Below are 26,211 nucleotides of genomic sequence, written 5' to 3' on the forward strand. Positions count from 1 at the left end.
TTTTTTTACAAATTTATAAATCTGTCTAGGGGATTAGAGAATAACTGGTCAATAGCACGCTCTTTTAAGTTTTTACGTAGAGATATTAGGACAGCAGGTCTAATTCCCTAGGTTTTTCTTCATCTCTAGTTAGGTGATGTTGCCATGCCATCCTTAAGTCCCCTGGAAGCTCACATGTAGTCTACAATGCTCCAACACCCATCCCACATTTTGTATTTTTCCTTTTCATGATTCAGGATGTTGAAGAGCTCTTGATCCCCTTTATTGGTCTCTACTTAGGCTCCCTTCATTTCCCTTGCAGCAGGATAGTTTCTTATTGGGACTTTGACCCCCGCTCTTTTATCAGTTCTCAGATCTGTTTTGTCCTTTAGGACATCTCTTCACAGATCCTGGCCACCAGTTTTCTGAATTCATTGATATTTGATATTTTATTTTTTGGAGTCTAAGTACTTTAGATTAACTCATTTTACAAAGGTCTGGTATTCAACTGCATTTTGAGGAGAAAAAGCTTGCAGCAGACATCTGAACACTTGAAACAATCATAACAGCTCAAGAGATGCAAAAATTCACATTCACATTAGGCTGCAGGTGAACAGATCCAACTTCAGCCACCTTCATACAGCTTTGTTACAACTTGCCAGCTCATAGCGAGAACATCCAAGTCACTTCAGAAATAGCTTCATCTCTTCAGCCAAATGCTGCGTCAACTCTTTTCTGACATGGTGAAGTCAGCAGGGATTACTTCAGTGGTCCCAGCCAAAATCATGACTGAGGGAGATAGCAGTGGTACTTTGTGCTATGGAAGGCCAGAGCTGTAGTGTGTAATGGGACACTGGACATTCAAAGTGTGCAATTTTTGTTGCCTGAAGCACAGCACTGAGATGCTACAGAAGAACTCATTTCACCAAAGTAGTCCTTTGTTCACATAACGAAAAGCAATGAGTTAAGGATTTGTTTTGTACTGAGGCTGAATTTGTCTATTTTAGTAAGGTGAGCTGAATTCATCTGTACTCCAGACTCCCACATCTTGCACTGAGGAGCTACTCTGAGCTCCAAACGAGGGCCACCTAGTTGTGAATTGCATGCAAGAGACCTGGGCCTGCTCTTCCTGCTGGCACCAGAGAGGAGACAAGGCGTGGAAACCTCAGCCTCTGCAGGAGCCACAACCTCCTGCCTCCCTCATCACCCAACGTACAGCCCGTGCGCCCCGCTGCCTGCAGCACAGTGCAGGTCTAGCTCAGGCAGGGAGCAGAGAGCCACCCACCCCCAGCGCCTTGTCTTCAAGGGGAGGCCGACTGGCTGAGTACACAGCGGGGCCACGGCTCCTCTGCCTGGGCTGAGAGCCAGAAGACCCTCAGCCCAGTCCCAATGTAATGAAAGAAAACATAATGTGGAATAAACGTTCATTTATGCTTTTACGGGAGGTGGGGATATAGGTTTGTGCTACAACAGGTAGCACAGAGCTGGTGTTGTTTTCTGAATGAAAGCTAGACACCTCCCGGTGTGCACAGGCAAGGCACCTTTGAAAAACAAAACCGATCATTAAAATCAGTAAGCAGGCCCTCGGATACAGAATGGCAGAAAGCATCATGGCTTCCCAAGGCAGCCAGCCTCAGGTTTTCTGGCAAACACTCCATACAAAACACTTGCTGTTATACTCCTAGTTCCTGAGGTGGTGTTTTTTTAACCCACTTTGTTTTCAAGGTGTTTTCCAAACTAAGAAGCGCCACTTCTGCAGATCCTGCTGTCCAATTTAATATCAGCTTTTGGAGGGTTGCCAAGTTATTTTGCCTGAAATGGCTTGTAAGGGCTGGCTGCCGAGAAGTCAGAAGGTCGGCATTCTGCATGTGGATTTTGTTAGTTATGTCAAAGGTAAGGGGGAAGGAGGCGGGGGAGGAGGAAAAGTCTTCTGGCAATTATCACTGTTGGAAGCAGAGGCAGAAGCAAGCTCTTCGTAGTTCTTCTGACTTGCTTACAGAATGACTGCACCGCCAGGGAACGGTGAAGGCCTCTCAGAGTACCTTATGTTGACCCCAGAAACAGGAAGCATGGCCAAAGAATTACTCTTCTTTTTTAAAATATTCTTTTCCTATTTTTAATTAAGTCTTGCAGAACTCCAGAGATGACAACTACTGCTTCTCCCTTAGCCCCAAAACTTGTTACCTTTGTAATACAAGGAAATTAGCTTGGTTTGCCAGTTTATTCATGACAAATCCACACTGGCTGTCACTCATCCCTGCATTTTCGCCCTTCATCATTGAACTTCCATCTAAAGACAACAGTCTTAGCAGGTCCCTCCCTCCCCATCTACAAACAATCGAGCCTGTGACTACTATACAAGCAGAAAAACTCCCTTTGGGACTGCAATTGCCTCCCCTTTGATGTGCAATAAATGAGTTGGCTCCTTACAAATTGCAAGAGAGCATGTGACATTAACACGTGATCAAGTGAAATGACACAGACAGTGATGAGAAAACTGCTCATAACCGCTTGATGGGAACGGTGTGTGGCCTCCTCTGTCATGGACCTGGTGCTGCAGCCTCTGATGAATACCACCTCCCTGTAGCCTACAAAAAAAGCATGTTTTACAACAGCAGCAGCAGCTTCTCAGCATAGCTTGTTACTTGTCATCTCTGAGGATTAAAAGGTTTTGCACAACAGCTAGAAGATACTATTTCAGGCTCCCACGTAGTGAGGCCTGACTTGCAAAAGTAAAGTATGAAGGCTCCCATGTGAAAGGGGATGAGGAGATGTGAGGTGCAGTCCCTGTCTTCTATCCCTGGTTTAGGGAGACTGTGCTACGAGACCCCACTTGGCTGTGGGTACCATCTTCTGCAGTCACCTCTACTCTCCCGCTGAAGCTTCACAGCCTTTCTAAGCAGCCTGGGCAGATTCAGGCAGCTGTCATCAAAGCACAGAGAAGCACTCTGGGGCATGTTTTAATTCAGCCTGGAGGCTTACACATAGGAGAGAAACATCCAAGGACCTCAGATCCCGACCAAAGACTGACACACAACCCTGCAAGCACAAAGTCCCCTTCCCTCTCCTATGGCACTGTGTAGGTAACAGAATATTATGTGGAAGAAAGAAGTTCTAGAAATCAAGATTCAACAAGAAACCACCACAAGACACTGGAGCAAAAGTTATCATCTATTTTATTACAAAACCAGAATCAAACAGATGCCTTTCAGTCTAACAAACAATGCCATAGGCGGAAATGTGCTGGGGCAGGGTAAGTTCCATATAAACTCAGGCCGTGGAAAGCGGTGCCTTCACACGGATGAATCGCGCCGTAATGCTGTTCCCTCCAACATACTATGCCCTTGGAGGATCAGCAAAAAAGGAGAGATTTTTGCTTCTGGCAGGAAGAGCAGATGACTTGCACTGTGGAGCCCTGGTTCTCTTCTCTGTCCCAGCTGTTTTCAGCGGTCAAAGTAGAGCTGGGGAGACCCAGGAGAACTTGAAGGATGAGGAGAGACATGCGCAGGGTCTGCTTCCAGGCACAACGCTGACACTCCCCATGCCCCAGTTTCAGTAGGATGCTACCGATGCAAGGCAGAGCAGAAGAATGCTTACCATGGCCAGATAAGGACATGTTTGGCCTGGCAGCCAGGTGGACTGGCCAGTTATCTAGCAACAAAAGCAACAAGGGAAGAGGGGAGCTGAGGCACTGCTCTCTTCTGATGAGTACAGACTGTTTGGACAACTCATAGGATGGGTTATATGAATAAGGACCAGTACTGTCTGCATGATCTTCCAACACGCAAACCCAGAACAAGTAACCTAACCTCTATCCAGATGTTACACAATCATGCTGGTTGGGTCTTGCATGCCAATGTACAAGTGTTGCCAGAAGCTGCTCAGAGGCCCATGCAAACCCAGCAAGTAAGGATGTGGGGACATGGACTTGTCTTGTGAAAGTAAAGGGGAAAGCAATATAATGCTTGGACCCCATTCCATCCATAAAGTCAGCTCCAGCATAGCAACATGAATACCCACCAATACCAAAGTTAACATCAACAGCCACCCCTTGTTTGGCTTCCTTGAAGAACTGACCCAATTTTAATTGCAAACTACATGTGAATGCAAGCCTTTTGGAGGGTATGGACACAAGGATGAGAAAAAGGAGGTCTGCAGAAGGATTTATGTGACAGGCAGGAGCATTGGCTGGCTGGTATACTGACATTTCCAGAAGAAAAGATGGAGTGACTTTTAGCAGCTCTGCACTCCCCCCGCAATCTTGTTGGGCATTGCCTGGCCCCAGTGGCTGCTGACAGAACTCCTATGGGCATCCAGTTGGCTGCTTTTGCTGGATGCAACTATACATTAAAAAAACCCCAAACCAAACACCAACCCAGCAGGCAGAGCTTTTAATACCTAAAACTAGCATATTAAAAAAGGAGAGGGTTGGTTTTTTTTTTATACAGTTGGATTCATTCTTTACTCCTACAATAGGACTAATGAGTGACAGGGACATTTCTAACTATACACTAAACCAAATCTTTTCAACACACAAAAGATGTGCCCTGGGCATTTAAAAAGAGAAGATGCAATGAAGAACATGGGAGCTTGCAGGCCAAAAAAACACATACGTTGTATGTGAGAAACCATGAAGATCCAGCAGTAGGATCTGTTCTTGCTGAAGAGATGACTTCTTTATATTATGGTGGTGTAATGTATACTTCAGAGATTACCAGAGGTGTTTTCAACCATGCCAAATGCTTTAATTAGCTCCAATCTACTTCCCAGAGGAAGAGTTATTACTATTCTTAAACAATTATTTATAGAAAGATTTTCTGGTTTGTTTTTTCTTTTTTAAAACTTTCCATTTTGTCAACAAGGCACTAACTTACTGCATCAGGACACTCTTGCTGTGATGTGTTTATCTCATGCTATCGTCATGATGACATGCCAGAGTGAAGATGCTGTGTTGCAACATCTTTTACCAAAGCAACAAAGCCTCGAGGGACAAGCCCAGTCTCTACAGTAACGCAATGCTGTTACAAGCAATTGTTGGTGTGATCTCGTATTAGCATGGCATGTCATCATCTCTGACTACAGGTTCTTGGTCCAGTGACAAGTGGCACAAGGATTGTCAGATCTGAAGTGGGAGGCTGCTCAGAACATTTCCTATGAACAGGCAAGTGCTGACAGTGGTTGGAAACGCACAAAGCAAAACACTGCGTGTCCCATCACACTCTGCCCAAACCTAGGATTGCTGATATGGGTATCCCTGTCCTACTGCTGCCTTTACAATTGTATCTGAGATTAAGTAAGAAACAACTTTGGAAAAACTGCTGGTAGCTTAAACAGCCCCTGTGGCCTCCAAGAACACCGGGCTCCTCAGTCCAAGCCTTCACTGTTATTGTAATGTGACACTGGAGTGGGATTAATACAGGAGGTACTGATAACAGCGAATCCGGTGAAGTGGATACTCTAAGGCAGGCGCACCACTGTGCGGGAGAGGAGCTCGGGATTCACAACCACCAAAGACGAGAACAGTCATTGCAGACAGACCTTCACCAGTGAGCATGGCCCAAGCTGTAGTGTTGAAATATGAGTAAACCAGACTCTTGGGGACCAGCAGCATGATTGTGTCTTTCTGCACTGACAAATACGTTCTTTGCTCTTCAGCAAAGCAACAGGCAGGCCAATGCTGCTTTTAGCAGGCTTCTCAATATTTTTGTTGTTGTACAACATATAGATGAACACTTTGTCAGAGAGGAAGATACAAGACTTCACTCCGCTGACTCTACTAAGCCTACGGCTCCCACATCCTTCCTACAGCATTAGGTTCCCGAGGCATGGCACATCTTTGCTAAGCATGTCTTCTGAGCCTGAATAGTAATGCATTTGCAATTCATTTCTGCCCAACTTGCAACAGGTGCAGAAACTACTTTTGTACGTCCTTAATACAACCCTTTTCTATCCCTACTTTAAGCAGCTTTGCAGTGCACCAATACTTAGGTGAAATCTGTGCTCTCTCAAAAGCCCAACTGCCTGTGAGTTGCACAGGGCTTTACAGTAAGAAAAGAAGGGGTTCAGCTGCTCCCAAGAAGCATTTGGTATCTGGGGCACTGTGTGCACATCTGCAAGCACAAGTCACGCTGATATACTTGCTCCTTTTTGCATGGGGGTATTAAGGTTTGCAACTGAATGATGGTTTGGTGGCAGAAATGAATGCATTACTGTAATCCATTAAATGCAAAGTGTCCCTCTAACCCTAACAGCCTTCAAAAGCAAAGGGAGGAACAGAACAGTGACTCCAACCCCTGTACAAGACAACTGTACAATTTACATATATATTTATATACAGTATATAAAATTCTTTTTCTTTGAGTCCCAGTGAACTCAATTTTACGTCATCAGTAGCTGTTCCGATTTTAAAAAGTCATGATCCTGCTTCCCCCCACTCTCCAAAGTATTAGATAATGGCATTGAAAAGCAATTAAAAACAAACCCAAACCCAAACCAATTATTAAAAAGTGCAAACGTTCTGGGTGCCACTTCTGCTACGTTGGATGTTGCTGATGCTGCGTGCTTGCTCACAAGCAGCAAGGTGTCTGTCCGTCTGTCGCTAGATCTTTCTTTCCTTTGGGTCGGCTCCTGCCTTCCCTTCCTGTCTTCTGCTGCTACACCAGGCGACCTACTGAAAGGGTGGGGTGGGCAAGGAGGAAAAAAAACAAAACAGAAGCAGGGAAAGTGAGGAAAAATGGTGAATTAAAACCAAAATGGCACCTGCCTGATAAAGATACAGCACAGCCTCTGCTGCAGCCATGGCCCCAGAAGGCTGAGATCCCAGAGTAAGCTGTGAGGCTGAAAACAACCAGGGGCTAATGAGACAGCCTTGCTGAAAAAAGCATTGAATGAGTCACACGGAGCCCTAGGGACTGACATATTTTTAAACATAAACCACCACCTTCTTCTCCCTCCCCCTCCTTGGAAATGGGCATGCAGTCTGGGGAAACAACTGGTCCGACCTCTCTCCCTCTGCTCTTCCGCCTGCCACGGCTGAAGCAGAAGCCCGCTGCTGCCACGCTGCCCTGCCACCATCTCCCCCCGTGGGCTGCAGCCAGCTGCCTCCTCCCCTAGCAGGCAAGCATGCCTCAAAGGAGGCAGGCATGCAGGGCAAGGGCAAGCCACCTCTCCGCACCGCTGCAACAGCACAATGCAGCAGTATCCCTGCTCAATGGTTCTTAGAGACCTGCCTACACCAGGCACTCTGAAGCCTACCAAGCTACTGAATCTGTGGCGGAGATACAGCATACTTGGAGCTGGGGGTCCCAGGACCCTGCTGAGCTATGAGTGTCCCAGTGGACGGTGCAAGGGTGCTGCTTGGCATTTCAGATAGATGCGCACACCCCCACGCTTGTTTCTTCAGAAAGCTCTTGTTAAGCCCCTCATCAAAGGTTCTTAAAGAATCAAAGCTCTTACGGGATCAGAGCGAGAGCTCTGTGGATTAATTGCAGGTGAAAACATGCTGAAGAGAAGGCAGAAGTATGGATTTGGTTTTCGGAAAGGAGAAAGGTTACCAGACAGGCCTCCCTGGGATTGGTGCTAATCGACATGCCCTGCCACAGGGGGTGAATATTGTCAAATGCAAAATTATTCCAGACAGTCATATTTGAAATTGATTGCACAGCTCTGCAAAAGGCACTCACAGTGCTCAATGACCAGCTCATAAAAACAGCGGATTGACTTCAATGTCTATACATGTGAGTGGGGAGCAGGGATGACCTGTCCTACACGGAGCACACTGAGTGACTAGGAAAGAGGCTGAAGCCACAGTACGCAATTATTTGAATGCCTCCGCTCAGCTTTTAGCAGCAGACAAAAATCAAATACATGCTCAGAACTGAGGACACACCAGGAAACATCACTACATCAATGTATAAGGCTTAGCTGATCTTTATCTTCAGTTCTCTGTTCAGCCCATCTCATCAGGATCAGATAAGGTACCCAGAAAGGCAAAGAGGACAGCAAGAGGTAGGGGAAGACTTCTGTCATTAAGCAAATACATAGCCTAGGTCTTTTCAACACCGAAAGGAGTCTAACCAGACATATGTTGGAGGGCTATAGAACAACAAGTGGCAGGAGAAAGACAGCCAGGGGAGAACTGCTCAGTGTTTCTCACAGTCAAAGATGAGAAGCACCCAATGAAACCATGAGGCAGCAGGTCTAAAAGCAAAACAAATAAAAGTTGTTCTTCATGCCTGATGAAAGGGTGCGATTCACTGCCACAAAATACAGAGGAGAGCAGACCTTCACCGGGACAGAGAAGAGTCTTCATGGGAACTTGTCCATGGAGTAATGTAATGTAAACACAACAAATCACCTAAATCATTGCTTGCTAGAAGCAGGGAGAATAGGGTAGGAGAGTGTTCATCCCATAGCTGCTGTACCCTATTCTAATTCCTTAGCAATGTACTGTCTGCCCCAGCTAAAGACACAGTGCTGGACTTTGAGATGATGCAGCGGAGCTGTGTGTTATTATATTCACACTCTAATGAACAACTTTGGTTTCCAGCTGTTTCTATATTGCTATTCGTGAACATGGGAGAGCAGGGGAGAATGAATTTGGGGATACGTGGTTATCAGAGAAAAAAAGGAAACATTTTGACAAGATACTCACTGAAAGGGTTAAGGCCTTGTCTTTTTCCATTGGGGAAACTGCTCAGGCTACCTGTAAAATCCAAGAACCACATTAAAGGCAATAAATGCCGTGGCATGACAAAGGAGCCTCCCCACTGTCTGCTGCCAGAGGGAAAGTTCAAAGGAGCTCCTCTGAGAGTGCACACAGCAAGTCCTGCCAGCACTCCTTAAGATTCACATGCAAGAGTCAGACTAATGTGCTTGAGATGAGAGATGTTAAATACCTGGTGTTGTAGTAGCTGAACGTCATGAAATCAAGAGGTTTGGTGTGGGCAAGAAGCAACAATTACAAGGTTAAACTAAACTGTGGAAGGAGGAAGAAGAATGGAAGGATGCAAGTAGTGCCATGAAGTTTCCCAAAACAGTTTTTGCTAACAGCAAGCAAATAATGTCATGTAGAATGGGGGCAGCCAGAAGAGAGTGAAGGTGTAGGCAATACAGATAGCCCAAGTTTACTAAATCTTTAGCTCGGACCAAACAATCAAACAGGTGCCTAAAATCAAAGACTTGAACTCATACCTTGCAGAAGGGCAGGGACAGACTGCAGAGCTGTGACTGCATCATGAGATACAGGCACACGCACCCTACACCAGATGGAGCTCATGACAAGGGCTCTCACCTCAACAATAAACCTGTTCCTACCATGTGCTGGGTACAGACAGCTCAGGGATTACAGGAGCTCTCGAGAGCATGTCACATTTCCTGCTAGCTGCTTGGTCTGATTTCAGATGAGGGATTAGCTGGAAATGGGAACTCCCACTCCCAGCCAGAAGCAGTAGGCCTGTTGCCACCCTCCACTCCAGCCCAGCCTAAGACTTATCTTTGATTTGTGCATGCATCTGACCCGATTGCACAGCTTGGTTTGCACATTAAGTACTTTGCATACTCGCAGCTAAACCACACTTTGCTCTGTGCAAGAGCAAGATGAGCAGAAGCTCAGAGAGCAGGGGTGAGACTGGGGAAGCCCCAGGGGATGGGAGGCTGGGCTGCAGGACAGAAGCAGAACCTCTGGGAAGGAAAAGAGAGGGGGAAAGAAAGGTGGTGGTGGCTGAGTTTGAAACGGGTTGCAAAGCACAACCTGTTGGCTTTAGAGATCATTAATAAGATAAACTGTATAAACACGGTAAGTTATTTCAAGGCCCCCAAACGCCAGCCTCGTACTGGCCATCTGCCCTGGCAAGATCAGAGGAACGGTTGTTCACTTATTTCTGCGCCCGTGTATAAAAAGCAGAGCTCCATTGCCAAGAGGCAGATTCCTCCAGAGCTAATTGGGACTCTCCCGGGGGGCTGGCAATAAAAACCCAGGGCCTTTACGAGCCGCGGCATCCTCCGGCCAGCTGGAGCCGCCGAGGCCAGGCCGCTCCCGGGGCCGGGGCCCTGGAGGGCGCTGCTGGGCCACGCACGGCCGGGCCCCGGCCGGCTGCCTGGGCGAGCGAGAAGGCATCCGAAAAAATAAAAAAACCAAACCCTTTTCCACCCGGTGCAGCTAAGCTTACAGTGCGTTGCTGTGAACGAGACCTGTTTGTCTTCGCAAAGAGGCGGGGAGCTCCAGGTAAGTTGATACAAAAGGCAGGGAGCATCCCTGAAATGGCAGGGATGCTCCAGGCTGGGCAGGGCACACCTTTCCAGCAGCCTGGTAGGGCGCTCTGCTTTCTGTGGGTATGGCCCCATACGTCTGTGCTGGGAAACTACCCTGAAGCTCATCACCTGTCACTCCAAAGGCAGACAGTATTGCCTTCAGCTGGCTGCCTTCAATATAAACACAGGCCAGCCACATATAGGTACAGCAGACAAAACCCCACCAAAACAACACTGCACCGAGTATAAAGTTGACATGAAAGAGAGGAAGGAATATGGCAGATGGTGACAGCAGGTTACTAACATATACCTGGGAAGCCCTTGGGTATTATAGGGTAACATCCCATCATTCAGTAAGTTTCATAAGGCAGAGTATTTGCTCAGCCTCACAAGCACACTATTTTGGGTAACAATTCTAGCCACACTGGGTTAGGCCAGGTGTCTTTCAAAAGCAAAAGCCCCAAGGAAACTCTGGCAGCTTTTTATAGGTAGAAACGATTCCTCAGACTTACTGAGCAAAACTCTCACCTTTGATGGGGGAGGAACACGCTACCACAAGCCTTATCTTGTGTTCTCAACACAATATTGATGTCCTGATTCATACTAACCATCAGTAACTTTCCTCAAGATTAAAGGTGACAAACTACAGCACCTCTACTGAGCTCCAAAGGGGGATATCTGAACAAGGCAAACAAAAACAAGCACTGAACCAGTGGAGCTCGTTTACATTCTAATCTAACTGTAATTAGATATACTCTGAACTTCCTTTTTAACTCAGTCATTACCTGGTTACAGTTTTCTCACAGCCTCTCAGACTGTTGTCAGCTTTCTACCATCATCGGTCCAGAGGCCTTTCCCAGGTGACTGCTCCTTGCTACCTGCTCCCACGCAGCTGCTTGCACAGCAGTGATACAGACTATCCTCATTCCCAGAAGTCTCCCAAGCACACAGAGAATCAGTTGCTTCTGCAGATACCGATAAGAAGGGTCCCAAACCTCATTGAATTACATCTGCTGTTTAGACTGTCCTTTATTTCTCCTTCTTTCTGCAGTATTTGCTCAGCTCCAGTAGAAAGTGATATGCTGTTTAATTACACACACACACACTTTTTAATTAAGACATTTTGATCCTGTTTCTGGACTGTGCTCTTGGTAGCTCACTGTTGGCACGGACAGTGGCTGGGTTCCATCCCAGAAGTCCTCATGGCCTGTGAAGCGTGCCCAACACCTACCATCTGACCTGACAAGCTCTTGGATGGCAAAGCAATCACAGGATCTGAACTGGCAGAAGAAAACTTCCTGTCAGCTGGCAGAGGGACATTTCTTTGCTGCTTAATCCCTTAGCTCCTCTTTGGGCAGGCACAAAATGCTGACTTTGTCTTCTGAATTTGGAAGAATATAGAGGTAAAACTCAACTCCAGCATTTTGCAGCCAGCGCAACTAGTATAAGCCTTGCTTAGATCTACAGTCCTCCTCTCCGAGATCACTGGACTCCAATTAATCTTGCGCCCAGTAACTTTCCAGCAAAGCTTTACAGTGCGTGTCTATCTCCTCTCAAGGATCCTGACTTTTGACTAATGCAGAGAGCTAAATTTGTTCTTTGATCACAGATGCTTCCCCCCTTAACTCAGGCTGTGCAGACTGCACTGATGAATGCTAACTTTTAACAGGCTGTAAATCAGCCTGTTTTCCTTCCACAATTCCTCAAACAGACAATCCTAGATCAAATGATGGCAAAGACTGCTTCTGGCATACTCCGAGCTACAAGCCCTCCCTGCCTGTTCTGCCCCAGTTTAAGAAATCATTTGCAGGCTTCAGCAAGCCTTCAAAGGCTAGCTCTATGTGGCTACTCCATTCTGAGATCCAGGAATGGCATTTTTCCATCCAAGTTGCCCCTGATAGAAACACATCTGGTTTAAACAGAGGAGCAAGAGCTGTGCAAAGTGGCCACCAGACCTAGCAGATTTCCCAGCAACTTTCTGGGTCTTTGTGCTGGTTTTGGCTGGAATAGAGTTACTTTTCTTCATAGTAGCTACTATGGGACTATGGTTTGGATTTGTGGTGAAAACAGTGTTGATAATACAGAGATGGTTTCGTTATTGCTGAGCAGTGCTTACACAGAGTCAAGGCCTTTTCTGCTTCTCACACCACCCCACCAGCGAGTAGGCTGGGGGTGCACAAGAAGCTAGGAGTCGACACAGCCAGGACAGCTGACCCCAGCTGACCAAAGGGATATTCCATACCATAGGATGTCATGCTCAGCATATAAAGCTGGGGGAAGAAGAAGGGAAAGGGGGGGACGTTCAGAGTGATGGCATTTGTCTTCCCAAGTAACTGTTAGGTGTGATGGAGCCCTGCTTTCCTGGAGATGGCCGAACACCTGCCTGCTGATGGGAAGCAGTGAATGAATTCCTTGTTTTGTTTTGCTTTGCTTGCGTGCATGGCTTTTGCTTTACCTATTAAACTGTCTTTATCTCAACCCACGAGTTTTCTCACTTTTACTCTTCTGATTCTCTCCCCCATCCCACTGCAGGGGAGTAAGTGAGCAGCTGTGTGGTGCTTAGTTGCCGGCTGGGGTTAAACCACGACAGTCATCATAAGGATGGAAAAGAGGACGGGTTGCTGGTGGACTGGACAGCGACTTTCCTCACTGAAGACCCACTGGCTGGCAGCACCCACATATTAGGTTACCACTGGCATCAAGAACCTGCTGAGGAGAGCAAGACAGACAGAACTATGCATCTCAGACAGATTTGATCCTAAGCTCTGGAAAGAGCTCAGATTCAGGTTTATCCTTATGAATATCCCAGCTGAATCCTCCCACATAAATCTTATTTATTTAGACTATCTAGTGCCCAAGAGGCATATAACAGTGCTGATTTATCTATGCCCTGTGCTTCCTTCAAGGAACACTATTTCCATGCTTGGATGGAACTGGCCACAAAAAGAACCCCAAAAGCAAAACACTGACAAAAATGCAGAAGCCTTAACATTTGTTTTCCTCAGCATACCAAACCCTACAAAATTTGTGTGAAGTTCTATTTTCAAAATCATTACAAGTGTTCAGTTTGCCTAGCAGGAAGCACACTCACCTAGAATGATGACCCACTTCATTTTAGTCCTTATGCTGCTGGATACCCAACCAGGATTTGGAACATCTGAGGCACGTTAATTTGTAATGAAGTATATCAAGGGGAAATGATGACTTTCCTTGCCTCCCTCCAACCCTTCCTCATCCAATCCAGACCAGAAAAACCTTTCCAGCAAAGCTTTTGTTGAAACAGAAACATTTCCATGAAAAGTTTTGGTTTCATCTGACCGGCAGTTTACAACTGAAAGTACATCATCAGAAAGGTTCCCAACTAGCTCTTGGCTTGGACCCACAGTGACCACAGCCCCAGCAGATGTTTGGAGGCAATGGCACAGAGAAAGAACAGAGCAAAGACACAGACTAGTTGACTGACTGCATGCATCCATGATCAGAATAAGGGAAAATTGGACAAGGGGTAAGCTACCGGTTATTTCTTAATCTAGAAGTTCTTGTGAATAGACAGCAGAGCAAACATGTCACAAATTCATGACTTCTTAAAAAAGATCCATCACAAACTTGCTTACTGCACCTCTAGAGTACTCTCCCTCAGATCTTTCCTACCTGTTAGTACCTGCTCCCTGCACTGCTCCCTCTACTGCTTTTCAGCCCTCACCATCCTTTAGCCCCCCTCGGTCCTCCTTCCACATAACTTACCCATTTATCTTTGATCCTCAAGGCCTATCAGGTCTTTAGTAGGTATGTGGAGCTGTATGATAAAACAAGGTCAGAGCCTCTTTTTGCACACAATCCTGTCCTCATACAACGGAAGAAACCATGAAAGGTCAAGGCTGTGTTCTCAGAAAATAGTTGGGCAACCAGGCACTCACAACAATGTCTCGCTGCTTTCTTTCCCCTTCACATGGACTCAAAGATTCACATTTTCTTCCCTCTCTCCTTCCCCCCCCCCCCCCCCCCGCCCCTTTCCATAAACTAAATTTTGAACAGTCAGTTGGCCAAGGCAGCAGATTCCAGAGAGTCTTATTCCAGGCCAAATAGCAATAAAACTCATTTGGCATATTCATCTTATTGGGAAGGTAATAAAATTAAGGAACAGGGTTGCTATTTTGGTATGTCATTCCTCAGTAAGGTACTGATGACTAAGAAAAAAACTTCCACTGAGCTAGGGAAGCTGAATGCTTCTCACAGCTGACGAGTAATGCAACAGGCTTATTATGATAACGAAGATGTTTGCAAAGCACCTAGAAAAGGCAGCTTCCCGACACCCAAATGCACCGACGCCCTTCCCACTCATGCTAAACCTGAGGAAAGAACTAAGGAAAGGTTAAGCCTGGAGAAAGCAAGCTACCCACCCTTCCCAACTGGCACAACAGTTATAACAAGAGCTGTCTGCACAGCCAAAACACCTGCACAGGAAATTAGTCCCCTGGAATCTCCCTGTTTGCCTTCTCCTGCCAAGCAAGTCTGCCCACAGTCAAGAATGACTGATAATTATTGAATTTGGGTTGAACAGTTTCAATTCATAAAATTTCCAAAAATATCAATTTGGTCCAGTTCCCAACAGAAGATGAGGTGAAGATGAAAGAGGAAGAAAAAGGAGGGTGGCTTGGTTGCTCAGGCACTAAACAGAAAGGAAAATATGTTATTCATGTGCCCTATTTCTCCCCCAATCTCAAAGTGCAATTTAACTCTGAAAAAGGGCAAGAGTACAGCCCTGCGCTTTCTTTCTGAGTTGTTCTCTCTGCGTCATCCACTTTCCTGCATGCTGGATTTAGCAATGAAAATAAATATTATTTCTGTTAGTCAACAGGGTCTCTGGAGAAGGACTGGGTCTGTGCTGGCTCATACATCATCCAACCTACATGGTTGAGACAACAGAATATTGTTAGCAGTGTATTACTCAGAAGGGACCTGATCTGAACTACAGTTTCCAAGGACTTCTACAGTACAAGCAGGGTTCTGGGCAAGGCTCATCTTTTTGCCCTCTTTCTGTATAGCACTTAGCACAAAGGTCCATGATAAGGGGTATAAGACAGAGCCATAACACAAATGACGAGCTACATTTGCATGGCAGGGTATTAATCCCACTCATTTTCTCACACAAACTGTGGCACTTTTGAATCCCCTGGGAGCAAACAGATTCCTGAGTTTGCTGTAACTCCATGTCAGTCTTTTATTCTCATGCAATGGGGAAGGAAAGGCACTCACCTCCTTCCTTGCTGACTCCCAAGCACCCCTTCAGCTCCTGAAGTGAGATCGACTTGTCCTTGTTGAGGTCACAGTAGTCAGTGAAACGTCGGGCACATTTCTTGGGCTTGGCTTTCTTCTTTACATAACGCTTGAAAGGCTTCAGCTCCCGCTTGTTGATGTCATTGCTGCTGTTGTTGTCCAGCTGGCTGAAGTACCAGTGTACCACTCGCTCCTCCAGCGTGTGGCTGGGGTCTGGCTCAGAGAACCTGGAACAGAGGAAGCACAGGCCCCCGACAAGGGGGTGCTCTCACCAACACTGTCAAGCACGTGCTGAGGAGCCAGAGCTGCTCACCGAGTCAGACACGCACTATGCCATATTTAAAGCAGGCAAAATATGCAAGTCTTACAATCTCCTCCTTTTAGCTGGGCTCTTTTGAGAGGGATGAACTTTTTCTTAAAATGTCCTTTAGCATTAACAAGTGGTGCCAAGAGATTCCTGGAGACTGATACCCTCAGGAGCTCTGGTTCTCCTCACACCAGTTGCTGAAGCTCTGCCTAATCCCAAAAGGATGCTCCTTTAGAGGGCAAGAGGCGATCTCCATTTGGTAACTCCCATTCAAGTTACCAGCAGGAGTGCCGTGAGTGTCAGCTGTCATGGTAGTTTCTGTGATAGCAACATCTAGACTTCAGAAAGGGAACAAATTCATTTAATGCAAGACACATTCATTATTTGAAAATGTCCTTGGCAAGATGCAACATTGCTGCTGTATCTATTTATATGATCTGAACTCCTGTGCTGTATTTTCAGCATATTTAATGCTTTTCACATGGTTGATTTACACACAAGAATTCCACAGCAGACAAGCACCACAAATCCATTAAAAGCAATACTACGGAACTGGCAACTTCAGTTTGCTTCATTTCTTACTCATTGCGATATTACAAGTTTGACGTTATTTGGCTCATTTTCTTTCTGAGAACAACAAACAATATCAGAGAGGAGGAGAAGAGGAGCAGGAGGAAAAGCAACAGCTGAAGATGCACAAATAGAGAATGCTGCCATTCAACGTCAAGCCATCACTGAACAGGCACTGTTATGCTGTACATTTAAGCTGTCTCTGGTGCTCTGCAGCAGCAATGGGAAAGGGGTTATTCCTCAGTGATACAGAGAACCAGGGAAGAAACTCCTTCTAAAGAAGTCTTTAAAAATTGCACTAAGCTAATCCAGCTTTTCTCCATGCGATGAGTGTGCCAACAGAGAAAGCTGAAATGATGCTGAAATGAGGCTGAGACTTGAGCCTTTTTCCTCCCAAGAATAAAGCATTTTAGTGCATGGAAATTAGTGGAAAGGTAGTCAGACACACTACACTGGCACTGGTTGCTCTGACTTATTCCAGGAGACACCTCCAGCTGCTGCCTAATTCCTTCCCCAGCAGTGAGAGAGGGACAGTTGCATACTGCAGGCAGCCAGATTCTGGTGTGACTTTGGGGCATTCTAGCTGGTGGGGAAATATGAACCCAGGTACCTTACAAAATGGACTTTAAGACTGTCACCAACCTTGTTTCAGAAACTGGTAGGATATATATTTAAACGGTCACTGAAAATTTCTTTGTTGGGAACTAGAAGGGAGAAAATTCTTTTGACCTTCTGGTATGACCAGTTTTGCCTCTAAAACACAGCTATAGAGCCTGAAAAATAAAAACCCCACCCTACTGCCATGGTAATTTAAATCACTAGTGAAGGGGAGTCTGCAAGACGCAAAAAGCAAACACTGGAGCTTAGGTGGAGATCAGACATCCCCATTAACCTTCTCTGATAGCTTTTACAAATAAGGATACAATTTGGAAAGGTAGCCCCTACCCAGAGACATCTGGATCCTTGAAACAAGTAAACACACACACTAGGGAGAGGCAAATAAACTGCACAACATTTTTCCCAAGGTTTTACTTGAAACTATCTCCTTCATCATTTAATTCTTAGCTGAGAAGCAGCCTGGCATTCAGTCACAGCATCTGGTCAATGTACAGTGGGATAAACACTGTGGGGGAGGAAGAAGAGGTTGGGAATAAGTTTGGCTTAGTTTTGGGAGCCAAAATACAAGGCAAGCCCCTGAAGCCACCTATGGACAAGCAGAAATTGCAAAAATCTCCCCAGGAAGCTAAGGGAGTGCCCAGATTTTTCAGAGCCTTGAAACTGTATGTGAAGACCAGGATGACAGGAGAGAATAAAAACACATCCTGTGGCTTGTTTTTATGACATTTATGAACACAGTCATTGGCCTCTCTCCCTTTTGGAAATGAGCTGGCTATGATTTGAAGACTAGCATGTTTCCAACAGCCACAGGGAATTTCTGTATTGCAAGGGACAATATTCTGCTTTTGCTGAGACAGAGGAATAAAACCTGAGCTTTTGCATGTGAGATTCCCCTTGTCTACACCTTGGCCTGCCCTTTGTTTCCTGAAGGCCCACCACTGGAGACGCAGAAATAGAGAAAACAGGAGAGCATCTTAGGGCATTGGGTTTGCGTGGCAAGGTTTTGGTAGCACGGCGGCTACAGGGTTGGCTTCTGTGAGAAGCTGCTAGAAGCTTCCCCTATGTCCAACAGAGCCAACGCCAGATGGCTCCAAGATGGACCCGCCGCTGGTCAAGGCCGAGCCCATCAATGATGGTGGTAGCGCCTCTGTGATAACATATTTAAGAAGGGGGAAAAAAACCTTCACATTTTGCAGCCAAAGAGGGGAGTGAGAATACGTGAGAGAAACAGCTATGCAGACACCAAGGTCAGTGAAGAAGGAGGAGGAGGTGCTCTAGGCGCCGGAGCAGAGATTCCCCTGCAGCCCGTGGTGAAGACTATGGTGAGGCAGGCTGTCCCCCTGCAGCCCATGGAGGTTAATGGTGAAGGAGATATCCACCTGCAGCCCATGGAGGACCCCACGCCAGAGTAGGTGGCTGGGCCTGAAGAAGGCTGTGGCCCCATGGGAAGCCCATGCTGGAGCAGGCTCCTGGCAGGACCTGTGGCCCCGTGGAGAGAGGAGTCCACGCTGGAGCAGGTTTGCTGGCAGGACTTGTGACCCCACGGGGGACCCACACTGGAGCAATCTGTCCCTGAAGGACTGCACCCCGTGGAAGGGATCCACACTGGAGCAGTTTGTGAAGAACTGTAGCCTGTCGGAAGGACTCACGTTGGAGAAGTTTGTGGAGGACTGTCTCCTGTGGGAGGGACCCCACGCTGGAGCAGGGAAAGAGTGTGAGGAGGCCTCCCGCTGAGGAGGAAGGAGCGGCAGAAACAACGTGTGATGAACTGACCACAACCCCCATTCTCTGTCCCCCCTGTGCCGCTGGGGGGGAGGAAGTAGAGAACTCGGGAGTAAAGTTGAGCCTGGGAAGAACGGAGGAGTGGGGGGAAGGTGTTTTAAGATTTTGTTTTTATTTCTTATTATCCTACTCTGATTTGATTGGTAATAAATTAAACTAATTTCCCCAAGTCAAGTTTGTTTTGCCCATGACGGTAATTGGTGAGTGATCTCCCTGTCCTTATCTCGACCCATGAGCCTTTCATTATATTTTCTCTCCCCTGTCCAGCTGAGGAGGGGAGTGATAGAGCAGCTTTGGTGGGCACCTGGCATCCAGCCAGGGTCAACACACCGCAAAGGGACAATATTCTGATTTTGCTGAGATAGAGGACTAAAACCTGGGCTTTTGCATGTGAGATTCCCCTTGTCTACACCTTGGCCTGCCCTTTGTTTCCTGAAGGCCCACAACTGGAGAGGCAGAAATGGAGAAAATAGCAGAGCATCTTAGAACCAACAGCAGGAAGACAACAGACAGGAACACAAGCTTCTGTCTACCTGCTGAAGAGACACTCAGAAGCAGGACTTAAAAGTGCCTCTTTTTCAGAGGCACACCAAGGAGGAGCTCTTATGAGTTACCAAGAGAGGCAATATAGCTCTCTTCAGCACCTCCATAAAGAACATCAGGGAAATCCACAGGCTAATACAAATACATTGACTCACGAGGTGATGATACATGAATTTTTGCCATTACAAACATGCTGAGAGCTCATGCTGAAAACTGCAGCATGCTAATGGAGCTAAAGGGAGTTAGTTTAACTGCTGTGATTGTAGGAGGAAGGAAGATATAGCCATTTCTGAGTTTTTACCACTTCCTGTTGGCTGGCTTAGCGGGACTGCAGTTCCTGAGTGGCTTGCCTGCCCTTTCTGATGATCATTCAGAATCCCAGCACAGGAAGGATCCACATCATCTCAGTGCAGCCATATCTCCCTGGCTCAGGAAATTACATGATACACTAAAGAAGGCTGAGGTTACAACACCATATCTAACTATCTTGACTTTGATGTCTGCCCATGCAAGACACTTATGCAGCATCCATGAAACATGAATTGATGCAACTTCACAGCACTGCTAAGCCACGTAGCTTTGATGATGTGCCATGACAACAACCATACCTGCTGGGTCAGCTGAAATAAATCTGGGGGCTCTAATTGTCCTGCAAGCACAGACTTTGCAGGAGTATTCCAGGGGAATTTCCCTCTATTCCCTCTCCATTGCTGTTGCAAGAGAAATAAATCAGCCCTCAGATGCAAACTTCATTTGTTGGGCTGCCTCTCTACTCATTCAGACCATAAAGGAATCAGAAAAAACAAGAGAGAACAAAGCTGATTTGTACATTCTCCACTCCCAGCAAAACAACATCTCTTGCTCTAACACCGGTCACACAAAAATCCACTGAATTCCAGTCTCTCACTCCAGTGCTGTAGCAGCTTTGTAAGACCTACTTGAAGACAGACATTACCAAAATGCAGACAGCCTTCTCAGTCTTCTCGTGTTGACTACGTTACAGCTGTACTTACTTTTCTTCCTAATTGTTCCTCTTTAGTACTCTATGGCAAAACAATCAATCCTAAGGAATGAGTGCTGGGTAAGCAAAGAGCTCTGTGCAAGCTGGTCTTCCAAATGTAACCTGCTATTGCTGGATTGCTTCCGTACATAAGCCAAGTTTAGCTCCATTACGCAGAATAAGCCCACCCACAGTCCAACAACGAAGAGAAGCATAGTCTGTCATTAACAGCCTAGGACAGCGAACCTGCTCTCTCAGCTTCCTTACGAATTTGTTGGCATCAAGTATATAGTCTTCTCTAACTAGGCTTTTGCTCCTCCTCCTGTATAATGTGCTATCAGCTCCCTCATAGGAGGACAATACTTATTTCTTAGGTGGCTTATGCTTGGAGATATGTGGGTTAAGGTACTGTTACTTTTAACAATACTATTTTTCAGTTGAGACACACTTCCACAGAACACCTTCATATCATCTGGTGTAACTGGGGTACAGGCAGAAAGCAAAGAGCCTATGAAAAAACACGGACATGCATGTTTGCAGCTGTGCTGAATTCTGGAGCAGAGAGAGAAGAATATGCCAAAATATCAAACAGACAGCTTGAATATGCACTTTGCATGCAGTCTGTAATGCTTTCCAGCCCTTGAGGCCCCTTGCAAGAAAGGAGGAATTAACTCAGTGAGAAGGAGCAGGGAAAAAGGGGAGGTATATAGGGTAAAGTATACAAGAGCAGCAAATGTCAGACATTACTCACATGCAGAACTGTGCACAGTGTGCAATCACATTATCCTCCATAGAACTGTGCTGTCAAAGCGTAGTATGTCCCACTAACCAAAGCTGATCCTTTGCTCCCTGAACACTTGCAGCCCCACTGCATCCCACTGCACAGGCTGCACGGACCCACAGTACTATTGCAGTGACAGAAAATCCTAATACAAAATGCTGCTTTGACAGAAAGCAAGGTTGCAATCTCTGAAGTACCCAGCAGATGATCACCTGTTTGAAGACCTTTAGAAAACCTGTTCTTTTGTAATAACAAACTTTATGTAGCAACAATAGCAGCTGAGGCAGGAGGAGGGAAGGGGAGTAAGACCAGCCTAACATCACCTAACTGGACTGCAAACAGAGACTATAAACCAGAGGGAGCTATTCCAGGATGAAAGAACACTGATGGACAAGAAGCTGCTAGCAGAAGCAACAGAGTAGAAAAAAAATTAGTCCAGCTTCCACACCTAACACACAAGGCATGTTCGTGGTCAGGATGTCTACAGAAGTTAAAGTTTTAAGTTTCTATGACTTGAAAATATTTTGCAAGGATGTATACCTTGCTTGGTGCTGTTGCTGAATGAAGAACGGATGAGAGCAAAGGTAAAGAAATGACAGGACTGACCCTGCCAGTCAACACCCATGACAGCATTGATGATGTCCACCAAGGTGCCTGCGGGGAGTGGTGGAAAGCCATGAGTTTAACAAACTGAGGTAAAATTCAGAATTGTTCTTGCTCTGCTTCCACTTCTTACTCTTCTTTTGTTGTTCTTTGCGGTTGTCCGTTCTAAAGTTAAAGGCTGTAATGGTGGAACATGGCTTGAATCAAAGAGGATTACTCTAATGGAATTGCAAAAGGATCCTGTATTTGTTTTATTATTCTCCCTTTCCTGTAGCCAAAGAATCAAGAAGCCAACAAAAAACTAAGCTGTGTTCAGACTAAACAAAAGGGTACTACACAGTCCAAATTCATTACAGGGAATGCATCATTCCTCTACACTTAAAACTTACGTTATCTTCCTATTACAGGCCCAGTTTCTTCCTCTCCTCCAGCTAAGTTGTTTACGAAACATTATTCTGAACACAACTTTTCTGAAGATTGTGGGATAAATCATTTAGAAGGTTTAAAAATCACCTCCCTTCACTCCTCATTGACTGTTCAAAGATCCTCCTCTTACATGAACTCTCCTGTATCTTTAATTAGGCTAGAATTTCCATAGGAGCACAAAGAGAAGTTGGTATCCAACTTCAATTGAAATGCAATAGGAGTTGGGCATTAACTTCCCTGCACTGTTTGAAAGTGTCAATCTTTATTAAAACATGGCTCGGCTTCAGAACACCCTGGAGATGTGCTGAGCTGTGCTTGCCTTCTTCAAACTGCTCAACTAAAGCACGAAAGGGAACCTCAGGGGCAATTTTCTGAAGTATTTTTTAGGGCTATTACATGGGGAATAATTGGCAACTTAAAATGAAGGGACACAGCTGCTGTGTTACATGATAAGGGCGGCTGTTGTAAGCTGCCCTTTTAACCCTAAATTCCACAGGCCAGTAATATTTTGCTGATAATGTAGCAAGCCAAGTGCACACATTTTGGCAACTAAAATTCATTTCTGAATTGGCAGGGACCAAAGAGAGTTTCTCAGATCAGGGAAACCCAGGCTGGGATCCCCTTTGGTCTATTTTAGTTTAGGCCCTGTGTGATATGAATATGTCCGAATTAGAAAATAGACTAAAATGTACTAAAATTTTTAAAAGTGCTGCTCCTATTATATAGGATTTATACACGAACAATTTCAACTATGTGTTTTTTCAAAAAGGATACCAAACACTGGTTAATAAACCAATTTCCTACAAGTGCTCCTTTAATTACTTTGAAAACATACAGTAACAAGATGTGCCTTGGAGTTATTACATAAACTTAAAATTAAGAATGAATTTTACCAGAGATTTTCTGTTTCAAAAGTCTAAATGAAGTCTACTTGGCTATTTTGCTGTAATATAAACCAGGGCCATGAGGAAGGGAAGTTCTCATCTCATTTACATTATTGTAAAGCAAGAGTAACTCAATTAAAGTCAATAGCTTTGAACTTGCTTAAACGAGACAAGACGTATAAGGGATTACAAGGTTGTTTTAACCATGCCCAATAAAAAAAAAAAAGTCTTATCAGGTTTTACTTACATGGCCTGCAGCAATCCAAGTTGCACAGCCTCACTTTGTTGCTACTAGGTTGTTTTTGTGTGTGCCAAGTATAAAGCGTGCAATTTAGCACAGCTCTATGTAGTATTTTAAATGCAGATCTCTATTATTTCTCCCCATGCTCCTCCCTCCCCCCCGCAAAAGCTAATATGGACATTAACTGCAAAGCCGCAGATAGCTTTGCAGCATAAATAGGTAAAGTCTTGAAGATGAAGACACTCAGCAAATGCAAGACGTTTTCACTCGCATATCCAGATTCAAACTGAAGGCGGCAGGGTAATCTAATCTGATTTCCTGTATATCATACTCACAGAACGCGAATCAAATTACTCTTAGGACCATAACTCGGGTTTGACTAAAGCAAGTCTTTCTGAAAGGCATCAGGCCTAAGATGAAAGCCTTAGAGAGAGAGAATCTGTCAGCTCCCTCATGACTTCATTCTGCCTTAGAACTGCCCTCGCTTTAAAGAAATTTTGATCACAAGTTTGTTTATATTCAGCTAATCATGTTCTTCCCTGCTAGACTAAAGAGCCTGCAGAGCTTTTGTCCCTATGGAGATACTCAGATTATATGAAATCATCTTTCAACCTTTTTTTTCTTTCTTTTAATACCCTAAGGAAGGCTGAGCTCCTTAAGACTCTCACTGTTAGGCTGTTTCAGTCCTTGACACTTTGGAAAGGCTCTTCTCTGCGTTTGGTCCTATATTTTAATGTGGATACTAAAGATGCGTATTGTATGCCAGTATCATCTCTCTGCTGCCGTGGAGAAACAGGAATACTCCCCCCCTTCCCTAGAACTCCTACTTGCTGCTTCTCTGATTGATGAAAATACATAGGACAATATATGGGGCCAATTGACATGGGGGTACGGCTTGCTGTTTGCCTGGCCTGCCTCCTGCAACAGGCATAAGCTTTGCTGGTGATACATTAAAAATTTACCTTGAATCATTGGATGCATTTGCTCAAACTCTAAAAATGGCCCAGGAGGATGAAATGCTGAACACTGTAAAGGAACAGAAAGAAGGAGGCTACAGAGGGACCCAGTGCGTGTTTAAATACAGAACCTGTTCTGCCATCATTATGGCAAAGATGGAGAAGAGCCTGCAATAAGTGAAGCTTGCCTCACAAATAAGAAAACTGACATCAAGACATTAAAACTGACATGACTGACATTAAGAAAAATCAGATAGCCAGATCTCTAGCTTTTCTTTTCAATATGACCTTCTCAGCAAACCTGGGCCAGGGAGATACAGGATAAGCACTGTCATAAATCCAGTATTTTGTTAGTTGTTAAGGTTGGAAATCACTTAGCTCTATGATTAACCCTATCGGTAAAATATCCCTTCATCTTGGAAAAGAGCTTTCATTTCCAGTGCCAAAGTCAAGTTAGGTTGCCCAGACAATTTCAGATATTCCTGAAGAGAGGACTCAGGACATTTCTCCCCTTGGGAAACTTGGAAAGCAGGACTCATTGCATAGAGTCAGCTTCCCAACTCTGCAAACTCATATGAAATGAAAGCTGTACTGATTAAATTTTTATATAAGTACCAAAAATTCCTTGAAATGCTTTTTTTTGCAAAATAAATGGTCCCATCATGGCATGGGGGGATGGAAAAGCCTGACGCATATTCTTTGGGGTATGCGCTTAGCCTAGCTGATGCACATGGAAGTTTACACCAGATCAGTTTCCTGAATTTAATCGTGGCTGTGGGCAGGCAGAGTATTTGGGTGGTAGCAGTCCTTCACCTTACAAAGGACAGCCTGCTAAAAGATCTCTTTTTCCCCTTGCAACTGAACTGCCAACACTGGAGCTGAAAATAAATCAACAAGACGACTGTGTGAAGAGCTGAGCAGTGAAAAATTCTACCAGAAAGGCCTCTATTGAAAGCTGAGAAATACACAAAGCTTGGGGAACATTAGGAAGCAAGCCTGCTGGTTTATAGAAGTGCAGTGGGGGCATACATCTCTGGTCTCTACAATATTGGTTTATATTAAGCTTTATTTTAAGAGTGATGATTACATTGGCTGGGTTTCAGTCCCAGTGCCAAAGATGCCAAATAAATATCAAATACTCTCCAGGGCTTCCCGCCACCCCTACCCACTGCATCTGAACCATGCAAATTAGACAGAATTGACATTGGAATGCTTATGGCTGGGAGAGAACGACGTATTTCCCATCCTTGGGGCATTTTTCATCCTGTTTATATGAATACAGACATGCTAGGCGTATACTGCTAATTCGATGGGTTACAGAATATTCAGCGTGCAGGCACTCAGCCACTGGCCTGATTTGTAGGTCCATATGCAAAGTAAAAGCATATGGGTTCACAAGCGATCCATACTGAAACCAAGGGGCACAGAGGTGCCACCCAGGAAGTTTTTTGTCTTGCGTAAAGATGGCACTGCTTCCTTCTACATTTGGAAAGAGGAAAGCAGGGGACCAACATTACTCTCAATACGTTGGAGTAATACCCACGGAAGTAACACATGCACAGAGGCATCTCATTCATCTCTACACCCCTATGAACATGAGCACATTAGTCATTGTGGCATCCCTGCATGCTAAACTAGCACTGACTCTTTTTATAGTCGGGGGAATCCAGAAGCATAGAAGCCTTGCCTAGCCGAGGCAATACAGCACTTCTTTTAAATCCATCGCAGTCCGTTCTCAATGGCCTGTCCTGCCTGTCCTGCTGCAGCACTGCAGCTGTTGCGCTAAGGGGATTTGCTGTTATCAAGCAGAAGGGGGAGACAAGACCTCAGCTTTTCTCCAGTTCCCCAGAAACACAGACTTCTGCCTACCTCTTGCAACAGGCCTGACCTGCTGCTCCTTCCAAGAGGGATGAACAGGCAGCTGGTCAGAGGGGAGGGCCATGAAAAACAGCTCCTCTCCTCATCGGCAGGCTGGCTCCAGCCCCACAGCAAA

At 45.4% G+C, this 26,211-nt stretch overlaps 1 protein-coding gene across 4 annotated transcripts in view; it reads right to left on the reverse strand.

Moving 5' to 3' along the window:
* Positions 1–3,137: 3,137 nt before the first annotated feature.
* Positions 3,138–26,211, reverse strand: part of SMOC1 (SPARC related modular calcium binding 1) — a 137,385-nt gene continuing 114,311 nt past the window's right edge. For 2 of the 4 annotated variants that reach the window (XM_050897981.1, XM_050897980.1), the window contains exons 11-13: positions 15,487–15,734; positions 8,633–8,683; positions 3,138–6,649 (exon numbers count right to left, since the gene is read on the reverse strand). In XM_050897981.1, coding sequence (XP_050753938.1) covers positions 6,633–6,649; positions 8,633–8,683; positions 15,487–15,734 — 316 coding nt within the window. In that variant the 3' untranslated portion in view covers positions 3,138–6,632. The remainder of the gene's footprint in view (positions 6,650–8,632; positions 8,684–15,486; positions 15,735–26,211) is intronic. The other 2 variants (XM_050897983.1, XM_050897982.1) reach the window with 2 other exon arrangements.

The sequence above is a fragment of the Gymnogyps californianus genome, chromosome 5 (genome assembly GCF_018139145.2).
Source record: "Gymnogyps californianus isolate 813 chromosome 5, ASM1813914v2, whole genome shotgun sequence".
NCBI lineage: Eukaryota > Metazoa > Chordata > Aves > Accipitriformes > Cathartidae > Gymnogyps > Gymnogyps californianus.